Genomic DNA, 12788 nt, shown 5'->3' with positions numbered 1-12788 from the left:
CTTGAGTATATTTTGAGTAGTGGATGCCAGCACTCACTACGGTAAAATATTGGACCTGCCTGGCGTCTATCACACGGTAGAGGATAGTAAAAACAAAATTCATATCGTTTATCCTCATTCTTACATGTAGTCTGTTAAATATTATTTTATTTAGCAAAAACTAAGTTACCATCACAAAAACTCCCCTTTTTCTGAAAAAAAATTGTTAACCATTTTATAGTTGCACATACTCTACTGCAATCTCATTTGCATATTACGCACTAGAATGTGCTATATACTGACGCTTCGACAAGTGTTCTGCGACAATGTGGCTGCTGCTGTTTACCGTGCGATAGATGGCATGCAGAAACCAATTATAAAATTCAGGGCTTGCAAGCTAAACCCACAGTCATTGACTCAGAATGGACTATTTTAAATGTGCTTTCAGCATTGTAGTTTTGTCAGCCTCATACATCAGGCGAGACATATCCACTATCGTTATCATCTCGCATTGTTGCTGTTGTGCTCAAGAATTAGACGCATCAACATCTTAGCATGGTTGCATTGATTTGTCCAATTTATATAAGTAATATGCAATTCGTAAACTATTACGGTGAAGAAAAATATTTTGAATTGGGGAAGATTTGTTCAATAAATTGTCAATTGTACAATCATTTCAAATGGGCTATTCCAGTTGAAATCCATACACCCCTATGGAAGACATGACCTTAATCTCCCACACAGGGAGTGTAGATTTCAAATGGAGTCACCCTTTCAGGTAATCATTTCAACTGGAATAGACCATTGTTAAGAAAAATCTGCAGTAACTTTAAATAATGCTTATTTTCAAACAAATGGTATAATGTAGAGGTATAAATGTTTTTATTATCAATATTTTTATTCTTCAAATGTATGGAATATAATGCTGTACTTTGTCTATTTATGTTTGTAAGTAGGTTGATGTTAATTAAAGTAAGATATAAAAATAAAGCTGGCTCTATAATGTGAAACAGTTGTTTGAAAGATGCCTGTGTGTCTGCTTGTCTGTTTAGGCCCCAGGGTTTCCCAATTTTTTCCCATAACCCAAATTTCAGAAGAAATATATGGCAAGACCCACATCATAATACAATGTTGTAATACTAGTATACCAGGCAAAATTTCCTGAGGTGTCCATACAATTTTTAGGTCGTCCCGCTTACCAGCTCTTGACTGGGACAAATAGGCAAAATTGTAATGACATTTAAATTTTAATGCTAAAAGGGTCAAAATTGAGGTTGTATGACCAATACGATGGTACCTTACACTTTAATGCATAAAGGACACCTTGGAAACCACAAGTTGATTCATTTGTTAACCCGTTTCATACATTTAGATATTGAAGAAGTGACTATTATTGTATTAGCTTGCATTATTCTATTTTCATACCAGGGGCGTAACAAGAGCTTTGGGGGCCCATGGACAAGAAACAGTGCGGGGGCCCTTTTAGCAGGGCCGGATTTACTATTTGGAGTTAGGACAGATGGGCACCCAAAATTGCCCTGTGCATGTTCCTTTTTAGCCCGAAATTAAACACCATGTTTTGGACCAAAATATGGTAAAATTGAAAAATTGCCCTTCGCATAGCAAAATTCACCTTAATTTTGGGCTAAAATTGTCTGAAATTGAAAAACACAATCGTGTGCAAGTGTTCTAGTAAAATCAGAACAAAATATGCTCCTCTCCCTCTAATTTGTAATGCTTCTGCCACCATTGTCATAGCCCCCAATTTATAAACTAAAACTTGGCCTCTTGTGCTCCAAATTTTGGCCTGGCCAAATCCGGCCCTGCCTTTTGCATCTCCTTTATCAGCGCTTATTTCATTTCGTTTTTCCACAGGGCCCATGGACTTCCTCCACCCTGCCCCCCCCCCTGGTGAGGGGACCAATAATCTGAGGTAAAATTCATAATTTTAGGATAAAATTCATAATTTTAAGGTAAAATTCATAGTTTTAAGTATAATTCAAAATGTAAGGTACAATTCTTGTAAAAATGCATACATTTCAAAAGCTTCCGTGCTTCGCACCCACCCCCTTCAGCGTTTTGCGCCTCGGAGCAGGCCCAAAAATGTTGCCCCCCCCAGTATTAAAAATCTTTCGGAGCCTATGTTGGGTACGCCTATTTAATCAAGACTTTTTATTCCTAATCTGTATACCTTCCTAAAGTCAGTAAAATAAAATGAAATGTTGAGATTTTCTCAAAAACTTAATTTTTGGAAGGAATCTGTCGTGCTAGTTGGATTCTTGTATCATTTCCTTTCTGAAAATGTATACTTGTATACCCAGCTTTTATATACTTCTCATCATTACAGGGGCGGTGCAATAATTTATGTGTACCCCCGGGGTGGTGAATTCTCAAAGTTGTCTGCCAAAAATTGGTTCCCCACCCCCTTAGACCATGCCAAGAAATCGTTGGCCATGCCAAGAAATCTTTGCCCCCCCTTTGGCGTGCCAAAAACCTTTGCCCCCCCCCACCTTTTGAAGTGCCAAAAATCTTTCCCCCCCTTTACACACTAAGATTTATGGGAACCCAAATTTAAATTTAAATTGTCTTATCAGATAATGTGAGCGTGGCATATTGGAATGTGTTCTTAATGTTTTCCTACACCTTTTTTATAGGGCGTAATATAGAAACGGTGCCCAAATGATCTGCGCCAAAAATTGCTTGCCCGACCCCCAAAAATTGCCTCGACCTGCCAAATATCGCTTGACCCCCCCTTTCGACCTGCCAAAAAATGCTTGCCCCCCCCTTTTGGCCTGCAAAAATTCTTTGCCCCCCCCCATTTTACCCTCCTCCCAGGGCTCATAAATATTGCACAGCCCTTAAAGGCCCATTCAGTGATTTGCTCATCCGGACGATCGTAAAAATCATCAAAATTCAGATTTTGGTACCTTTGTAATTGGCATAGATGTGCTAACATAGCCTGCTAGTGGTTCGGTCGAAAGCCGTGTATTTTAGACAAAATAAAGCATTTGCATGATTCTGGACTTTTGATACTGACAGTACAAAAGTCCGACTCGAGATCGAGAAGCTCACTCTCCACCGTACCAACACGCGTTGCGTATTGTTTCTACTACTTATTACATCAGTAGCTACTATTTTAAACAAAATACACAATTTTAACTGTTTATCATATTTGAATTGACCGTTAGTTTGCCTCGGTGACCTTTAATTGCTTATTTTGTTTTCTACTACAAAAATTAAGCGTCTGTTTTAATTTAGACTCTACTTCCCCGTGTTAGAAACACTGGACTAGGAAGTTTTTCCAGTCGATTGGTGGCGCACTGTACGACAATCTCGATTTTCTCGAGTCGATCTGAGTTGAAGTAGAAAACCTTTCTAAAACTTCTGTTTTTGACTAATTTGTCGATGTATTCAGGGAAAAGTGGTTTAATGAAATTCTGTAGACTTATTCTTTATTTCTAAGCAACTCTGACAAATTTCCATTTTTTTAATGTTCCTGTGAAATCACTGAAAGGGCCTTTAATTTCAGCCTGTTTCAGTCTCTCATGCTGTTGCGTAAGGAGACATCACCTCATTAATATTCATTACCATTCTAGTAGACATTGTGTATAGTGCCGTTGAGAAATCCAGCATGGCATCCAAATCTGCTTCGAAGAAGTAAGTAAATCGCATTATTCAAGTGTTATAATTGAGATTTGTTGTACGATTTGATGATATTGATGTAGAATTTTTCATTTTGTATCGACCAATTCAGGTGTCAAGTAAAGGACGCGTCCCTGATAGTTGTAATCACTGATGATGGTAGCATAATTTAAGCTTACTGATTTACGGTGCAAAATTCTGCAACTTGCACATGCATGACATACATACATGTTCGGCCTGATTCTGCTTTATATACTTTATAGTCTGTCTCCGTGTCTCCATCCATGAGGTAAATAAGGACAGAGTGCGCTGCTCATCACTGATCCGTTCAGGATTTTTGCTCAAAAAGTGTTACGCAATTTGTTTTGTGTAGCAATTCCCAGATTTTGCAGCCATGATTTCATAAATAGCAATTTTTTTCATACTGGGTGAATGGCGAAAATATTGGAGACTAAAGCTGAATTTATACTCGATCTCCGAGCAATTAATTGCAATGAAACGTTTATTGGAAAGCAATGGGGCAATCGCAGAATTTTGTGATCAATGCATCGCCCGTCGCTTTTGCATTTGGTCATGTTTTTTATACTGGGACCCTAAAAAAGGTGGTGCTGTCACATTTTGCTAGATCATTTTGTCTTCTTATTCCTATATGGTCATTTTCACGGTAAAGGGTGTAACTTTGGATTTTTAACATTTTGATCCGTAGTGTTCTAATAAAGCCACAGAATTCCATGATTTTTGGCCACATAAGTCATCTAGTTAGCAGCTACCTTGGGTAGCATAATCATCTTCGGGAGTTACTGCGTTCAGTTTTAGCAGGCTTAAATGTACCTAATATTGCCATTTTGAAAAACTATAAAAAAACAGTAACATTTTTGTAAAACCCTGTGTTTTCTTCAGTTAGTTCATGGATAATTTTTCTTATCCTGAAAGTACGGTCATATGTTCAGTAAACACTGCCACATTAGATTTAATTGTGAACAGCCCTGTATTTTTGAGAACCGGACTTAGAGATTTGTCGTTTCGGAGGCTTCATTTTCCGTTAACAATTGGTCACGTGTCTTATGGTGGGACCCCAAAATACCTGGTGACGTTACATTTTTCTCTCCTCTTTCAGATTTAACTTGTTGTCACAGGGCTATTCTTGGTCCAATTGCATCAAGTTTGGGCTCATTATACAGCCTAATTATTCTAATTTTCAAATATGTTTCTCAATTTGGAATGCCAATTTGTTTAATTAGTGAAAAATACCAAAATGTTAACGAAGATAAACCTGGTGGATAAGCGGTAGTGGATAAGCGGTAGTGGAGTATGTGCATTCTCTATGGGAGACATGGCATCCTTTTGAATTTTAAATTATATCATTGCCAAATTGTGTGCTATACTTGCAAATCATACTTCAAATGAAAGCTTGATCATTCATTATTCATATTCAGCTATTAATTTTATCTAATCGTGTTTTAAAGTATTCACTGAGAACCGCAAGTCACAAGAACCTCAATTCTTTCCTATTCACTTACACACAAATGCCAATATTTTCAGTCACGACATGCGTTTTGGCTTTCAATTGTTGTATCTTGAGAATTATACACCCTAAGATAGGAAAAGTATACATTTTTGGAAAGCTTTTTACCCCAGGAATCCAAATATGCAGTTAAAATAAATGTAGGATACACTCTAAAGAAAATATCTTCAAAAATGTAATCAACATTTTGTGCGTGAAGTTAAGTACATTTTCACACCCTGTATCACCACTTTGGTCAATCATAACATGGCAAAAGTATACATTTTATTTAAGCTCATAGTGTTGCCTGCAACAAAATTATATTACATTTGAGGTATTCCATATCAGTAGCAAATGCAATAAATTATGAATTTACTAGTAAAATAATTTATTTTCATGATATCACCCTATATATTTTCTTACGCACCCTGTATACCAACTTCATTTTTGCCTAGTTGGATTCCTTGGAACATAAGCTTTCCAAAAATGTATAGTTTTGTTGATGTGAGATGTATAGTTTTAGAGATGTAACAATTTAAGTGAAAAGGAGGACAAATGATCAAAATCAGTGCTTGTAACGCAAATGTGCCCCACCATATGACACATGACCAATTGTTAACAAACTTTGTGGGTATAGCTTTGGTTCATAATTCTTGGTTATTTCTTCACTTCTTCTTGATTCATAACAGTTGATATCTTAACTTGAAATGGGTAACAAAAATTAGTCGATTTGCAAGCTTTTAAAATTTTTATAAAATCTTGACTTCAAAGAGCCATTTTTCCGTTAACTTTTTGAAGCCTCGAAACAAACTGTTCAGCAAGCTTGGGCAAATATAAATAAAAGAGCTCATCCAATCTATTTATCAAAATGTAGCAAAGTAGATCCTCAAGTCACTTGTTTTTAAATCATGGAGATATATATCACCGTTTGAAAATGGGACCCAATACAAACTTTCCGTTAACAATTGAAGCCTCCGAAACAAATGAAGCCTCCGAAACAACAGTTAGCTTAATTATCATCTATGCATATCTAAATTGGTGTGTTCCATATTGATATCTGCATTGTAATTGTTACATGATATGTGCAGAATGTCATAAATTTAAAAAAATTGATATTATGGTTAATGTTTGAAAAATATACTGATACCCAAGAAAGTCCGTTTGGAGGCTTCACATGCAAATAACACCATACTTAACAAATGGGTGAAAAAATTACCATGTTATAAATCTACAATATCTGCCGCATAGAATCATTGATTCAATACACACAAGAAAATAACAGCTTAGATGATCCCAACAGTGCTGTTTTCAAAAAAACTACTTCTGTAATGTTTACCCATTGTTAACATGAAGCCTCCGAAACAATAAAAATGACTTGCTGTGATAATTTAAGTTATGTCACAACTGAAATTCAATACTTAGAAGCAATGCATGAAAATTGGTAATTGTGATATTTTTTACCTATTTTTTCATGTCAACTTGTAGTAGTTAGCCAAACACAGATCGCTTGAATTGCCAATTCTAGAAAATAACTCCAATTTCTGTGAAACTTGGCTGGGAGGTTCCTTTCATCAAGTAGTATTTGTACATGAAGTTAGACATTCAAATTATTTTAGGAACCCAATTAAAACTTAAAAAATATGTTTAAGGTTGGGAAATTTCCATTGCAAATGACCCTTGATGTTAAAAATTTTCAAAATTGCAATTACAAACATAGCAAAACATGGTATAAAATTTAACTTATATCTGTTGACTTACTTTGGAATGAGATTTCACATGTATTCCAGCTTTCATGTCATAATTTTCTGAGCTTATGTAAAATACATTTTTCTTAGATTTTAACCAAAATGTTATGGAAATGTCAAATTTTTTATCAGAAGTCAAAAGGTTTAAGCCTTGAAACATTATTTTACTGGAATTTACGTTGCTTCTATGCATGATTACAGTAAACAGAAACATATTTAAGTGGTTTGAAATTTTGACCGTAAAAATCAAAAGTTACACCCTTTACTGTGAAAATGACCATATTTTTGCTAAAATTCATCATGAACAAATGGTTTTGGTCTTATTTTGAAGATAAATTATTAATCTAATGAATTAATAACAAATACAATTAAACAAATGTATTAATTAATTACAACAGCTTAATTAAGTTAATTAGTCAGGGGTGGTGCCGGAAGTGGAGGAGCCGGAGCGGAGGAGCTCTGTGTAATTCCAATGGGAAGTTGGTGTACATTAATAAAATTTATGCACTTTGTTGCCTAGTAGAAGTAAAAATGCATTTTGCATAATGTTAATCTTTTTTTTTCTATAACTATAATTGCCTAGTTAATCTTAATGAACTTAGTAATTAAGGATTTAACAAGCTTTTAATTAATGCAGTGGAATGTGGGTCATACAATACAATGGGCTGTAATTTTGCATGCATGCATGCATATGAAATAAATTTCAATATTGTTTTATCTTTGAAATATGAAATAAATCTTCTAAAAGTAGGGGGTCACATCATTCTTTTATCTACAATATAAATGTGTGGCATTAAGTTTTTCAGAAGCATCTTGCAAAATGATGAAGATAGCAATTTAAATGGTTCAAATTGGATAAAGCGTTTTGAAGTTACGCCAATTTAAAAGTTCAAAAATGGCTGTTTTTCAGCATGATTTTGATAAAAACGCATGTTTTCGACAATATGGCATGTTTGAAGACTAAAAAATCAAAATTATATGCTTCCTATGTCCGATTTTCACTTAAAGTTGCTGTATAACTGAGTCTTTCAACATAGATATGTCAAGAGGTACATCATTTGCTTCAGTTTTTGAAAAAGATTACTCCAAATATGGACTAAAACACCAAAATCAAGGATCGTCGCACTCTCATTTTAACCCCTTGCAGAATAAAATTGCAGATTTACGACAATCTCAGATTAAAAATATGAATTGTGAATGGCTGCATTTACACTAAGCCAACTCTAACCCTTGGGCTGAAACACAAAAACAACAACAAAAGCTTCATGTGCATCAAAATATTGTGAGAAATTGCCTCCAAAGTGGGAAAAATCTAGAAAATCAAGGAAATTGCCGCTCAATGTAAAAAAGTGCTACAGAATGAAACAGCAAGTTACGGACACCCTCGAAATAAAAATATCAACTTTGTACATCCATATTCAAGGTAAAACAACTCTAGGACTTCAAGTTGGACCACTGCAGTAGATAAAAACAACAAGTTGGTCATAATATGTTGATAACTACACTCCAGAAATGGAAAAATATGAAAACTTCACAAGTAAGGTCAACAATTTCTATGGGAAAATACACAGGAAAATGGCTAAAAAACAAATGTTTCAATATATTGCCATTTTTAACCCAACATCCTAGAAATTTCTTGTTTACGTCAAAAGAAAGATATTTTTGTGGAGATTCAGGAAAAAGGAGTCTCAATTTGATTGCACATGTGGCACACAGTAGGGTAACTCATCATCTACAGTCATCATATCAAAATTTCACCCTTGGACAGCGTTTCCTATGGGAAAATACACACGTTTCGGGCAAAAAAACATCAAATTTTCAAATTTATCGTGAAAAAAACAAGTTGTGCCAAAATAAAGATACATTTCTCCTGGTTCAGAAAAAGTAACTTTAAAATTCACTACATCGTTGGCACCGGGTCGAAAAAACTCACTTTCTAAAGGCAATTTCTTAATTTCTTCTGCGGATCCAGACACTGGTCTTTGCTGATAAATAATCTGGTGCTTTCACAGAGCTGCCGTGTAAAATTCAAAAGGTCAATAGACCTAAAAATATTTTTTTTGTAACTACACATATACTAAATAAATATTTGAAAATGTTTAGGTCTCTATGAAGAAAACAATTTGATATTTTTTTATGCTCAAAACATGCCATTGTTCATTTATGGGTCGTATGCAGACACCTAATGAGCTAATGTGTGACCCCCATACTAAAAGGAGATTATTACAGTCAAAGGATTTAATCTGATGACATATTGATCTCTGGTTATTGTTAAATAGTTTATTGATGTAGGCTAATTGTACATGTATTGTACATGTACCTTTGTTACTAATTATTCACTGAATATTGATTTTTGGAACACCCTATATAGGAATTGGATATTTAAATTTGATATTATAGCAATTCTGTAAACTATTTTGAATATATCTTCCAAATTTAATGGCACTTAGGGAAATTTTACATAAATTAAAAAAATTAATTTACAACTTTTTTTCACACCCTGTATAACACAATGGGCTTAACAAATATAGTGCAAACTATACAGGGTCATGTGTCTTATGGTGGGGCACATTTGTGTTTCAAGCACTGATTTTGATCATTTGTCTTCCTTTTCACTAAAATTGATACATGACTAAAACTAAACATCTCACACCAGCAAAACTATACATTTTTGGAAAGCTTATGTTCAAGGGAATCCAACTATGCAAATTTGAAGTTGGTATACAGGGTGCGTAAGAAAATATATAGGGTGATATCATGAGAAATTACATTTTACTAGTAAATTGATTATTTACTGCATTTGCTACTGATATGGAATACCTCAAATGAAATCTAATTTTGTGACAGGCAACACTATGAGCTTTAATAAAATGTATACTTTTGCTATGTTATGACTGACCAAAGTGGTGATACAGGGTGCGAAAATATACATAACTTCATGCACAAAATGTTGATTACATTTTTGAAAATATTTTCTTTAGAGTGTATCCTACATTTATTTTAACTGCATATTTAGATTCCTGGGGTAAAAAGCTTTCCAAAAATGTATAATTTTCCTATCTTAGGGTGTATAATTCTCAAGATACAACAATTGAAAGCCAAAACGCATGTTGTGACTGAAAATTTTGGCATTTGTGTGTAAGTGAATAGTAAAAATTGTGGTTCTTGTGACTTGCAGTTCTCAGTGAATACTTGTAAACACGATTAGATGAAATTAATAGCTGAATATGAATAATGAATAAACAAGCTTTCATTTCAGGTATGATTTGCATGTATAGCACACAATTTGACAATGATATTTAATTAAAATTTAAAAAGATTTCATGTCTTCAAAGCATTTGCCATAGAGATTGTACATACTCCTCTACCACTTATCCTCTACCACTTATCCACCAGGTTTACCTTCGTTAACATTTTAATATTTTTTTCTTATTAAACGAACTTGAATTCCAACTTGTGAAACATATTTGAAAATTAGAATAATCAAGCTGTATAATGAGCCCAAACTTGATGCAATTGGACAAAGAATAACTTTGTGACAACAAGTTAAATCAGAAAGGGGAGAGAAAAATGTAACGCCACCAGGTATTTTGTGGTCCCACCATAAGACACATGACCACATTTAATGAAAGGACTAACTGTGTACATTCCAAATATCAAGTTAATTTTCCAATTTAATATACTATGTAGAAATATTGGGGCGGTAAAGAAATTTAATTTTTTCGGTATTTTACTATGGAATCACCCTGTATATTTTTTGGTACACCCTGTATATCCATTCAAACTTTACAGATTTGCAATCATGACAATATATGCTTTCTAAAAATGTATACTTTTACTAGTTTGGGTGAAAACTTTTTGAAATATAATCAGAAATACAAAAAAGGAGTTGATTTTTGACAATTGGGTCCCACCTCAAAAAACATGACCATTTATACTTATCACGGCGATAGGGATTGAAGAAGTGAGAAGACAATTAAAATATTTTAAATGCCAAAAATACATTTTTAAAACATCAGTTGCTGTCGATAATTAATGTTTTGAAACAATTCATCACCAAAAGTTAATAATCGAGAAAGGTAAATTAATTAGCAAAATAATAGATCCAGTATGATTCAGTTCACTAGTTGTAGTACAACAATGTACATGTTGTAGGTATGCCAGTAAACCTGCCTTCATGTCTTAGGTCCTATCCTTCAACATACTGACATTATAATTTAATAATAATAATAATAAAAACCCGCTTATATAGCGCTTTCAGTCCGAAGACCTCAAAGCGCTTTACAAAACAACAACAAAATGTAAAACATCTACGAGCAACCGGAGAGCTGGTTGATGGAGATCTGTAGACGACAACAAAATATCTTAAACTACAACAAAATATAGCACCAACATAATTAAGCATACATGTAGGCATCAAAACCAATAACAAAATTGCACAAAATAGGTACTACAAAAGTCTACAAACCTCCAAAGAACACATAAACGAGAGCCCAAAACCAAAAAGGCAGGTTCATGGAGATCTGTAGACAGCAATAAATACCAACTATATATCTTAAACTACAGCATATTATAAAACAACATTCAAGCAAAACATCATAAGTCCCAAACGAGAAAGTCAGAAATACACGAACAAAAGATGATTAGATTTCCCAGCCGTGATTATTGAGTTTGAAGAGATGAGTTTTGAGGACACGTTTGAATGAGTCAACAGAGTTAGATTTCTTGATATGGTCGGGAAGATTGTTCCACAGTGAAGGAGCAGCGTGGCAGAATGCTCTTGAGCCATATGATACCGTAGACCAGTTCTTAGTTGGTGGTTGCAGAAGATTCTGCGTACTTGATCTGAGTCCACGGTGACCAGGAGAGTAAGTTGTTAGAAGCTCAGTGAGATAAGCAGGAGCCAGACCGTTCAGCGCTTTAAATGTCAACAGCAGTATCTTGAAGATGATTATCCATGAATTATTGTAAAATTCTTTGGTTTCAACCAGATGCATGATAAATTAGGTGTTTGATAACTTGTCTACAAAATTAAGATTAATTTGAATATAGTGCAATGGACATCAAAAAATGCAAAAAATAGATGTCAAAAAAACATGATTGCGCAAAAGTTTGACCCTTATTATTTATGCGCATTTCTCTTCACAGAAAGTTGGCAGACATGGACATAGATGATTTCATGGCTGAAGATTTTGGTTCTGATGATAGTGACAACGATGATGACCAGGGATCAAGTGACAATGACCAGGGATCTAGTGACGAGTCAAGCTCTGATATGAAAGTTATGCAAGATGAGAAAACACAAATGAAAAAGTCAGAGAAAGGAAAACTGAAGGAAATTCAGGAGAGTGATGATGATGATGATGATTTTGATGAAGATGATGAAAGTGATGATGAGGAAGACGAATCGGATAAAAAGACAAGTGAGAAAGCAAGCAAGAAAACAAACGGAAAACTAGCTAGAACTGAAGATCAGGAGGAAGACGACAGTTTTGAAGAGGACAGTGATGATGACGATGACAGTTTTGAGGAAGATGACGATGATGATGACAGTTTTGAGGAAGACAGTGGCAGTGAAGAAGATGAAGACACTGAGAATACTGCAATAGCCAAGAAGACAATGTCAGACAAATCAAGAACTAAGGAATCAGTCAAAGCAGATAAATTGAAGCCAACACAAGGAGTTGTCAGCACAAAGAAGACAAAGATGCTTAAAAAGGATGGTAAGAAGAACACTGTCAGTGATGAGGCAAAGCCAAGTAGTGATATGGAGGATTCAGCAGAGAAAGATAGTAAAACAGGGTATGTACCAACTGTCCAAATGTATGTTCAAATTTTTCAATAAGCTTTCTTTTTATTTTTACCAAAAATCAGTCAGAAATTAAATCACAGAGAAATAGTTGTGACAGTTTGACTTT

General features: G+C 34.5%; 1 protein-coding gene across 1 annotated transcript in view; it reads left to right on the top strand.

Moving 5' to 3' along the window:
• The first annotated feature begins 3525 nt into the window (after positions 1-3525).
• Positions 3526-12788, top strand: part of LOC140167893 (nucleolar complex protein 2 homolog) — a 30892-nt gene continuing 21629 nt past the window's right edge. Inside the window, exons 1-2 of the mRNA XM_072191180.1 lie at positions 3526-3636; positions 12019-12672. Coding sequence (XP_072047281.1) covers positions 3611-3636; positions 12019-12672 — 680 coding nt within the window. The 5' untranslated portion in view covers positions 3526-3610. The remainder of the gene's footprint in view (positions 3637-12018; positions 12673-12788) is intronic.

The sequence above is a fragment of the Amphiura filiformis genome, chromosome 13 (assembly GCF_039555335.1).
Source record: "Amphiura filiformis chromosome 13, Afil_fr2py, whole genome shotgun sequence".
In the NCBI taxonomy this organism is placed as follows: Eukaryota; Metazoa; Echinodermata; class Ophiuroidea; order Amphilepidida; family Amphiuridae; genus Amphiura; species Amphiura filiformis.
Note: the sequence above shows the minus strand (reverse complement) of the source record. Positions and strands in the feature narration are given on the sequence as shown.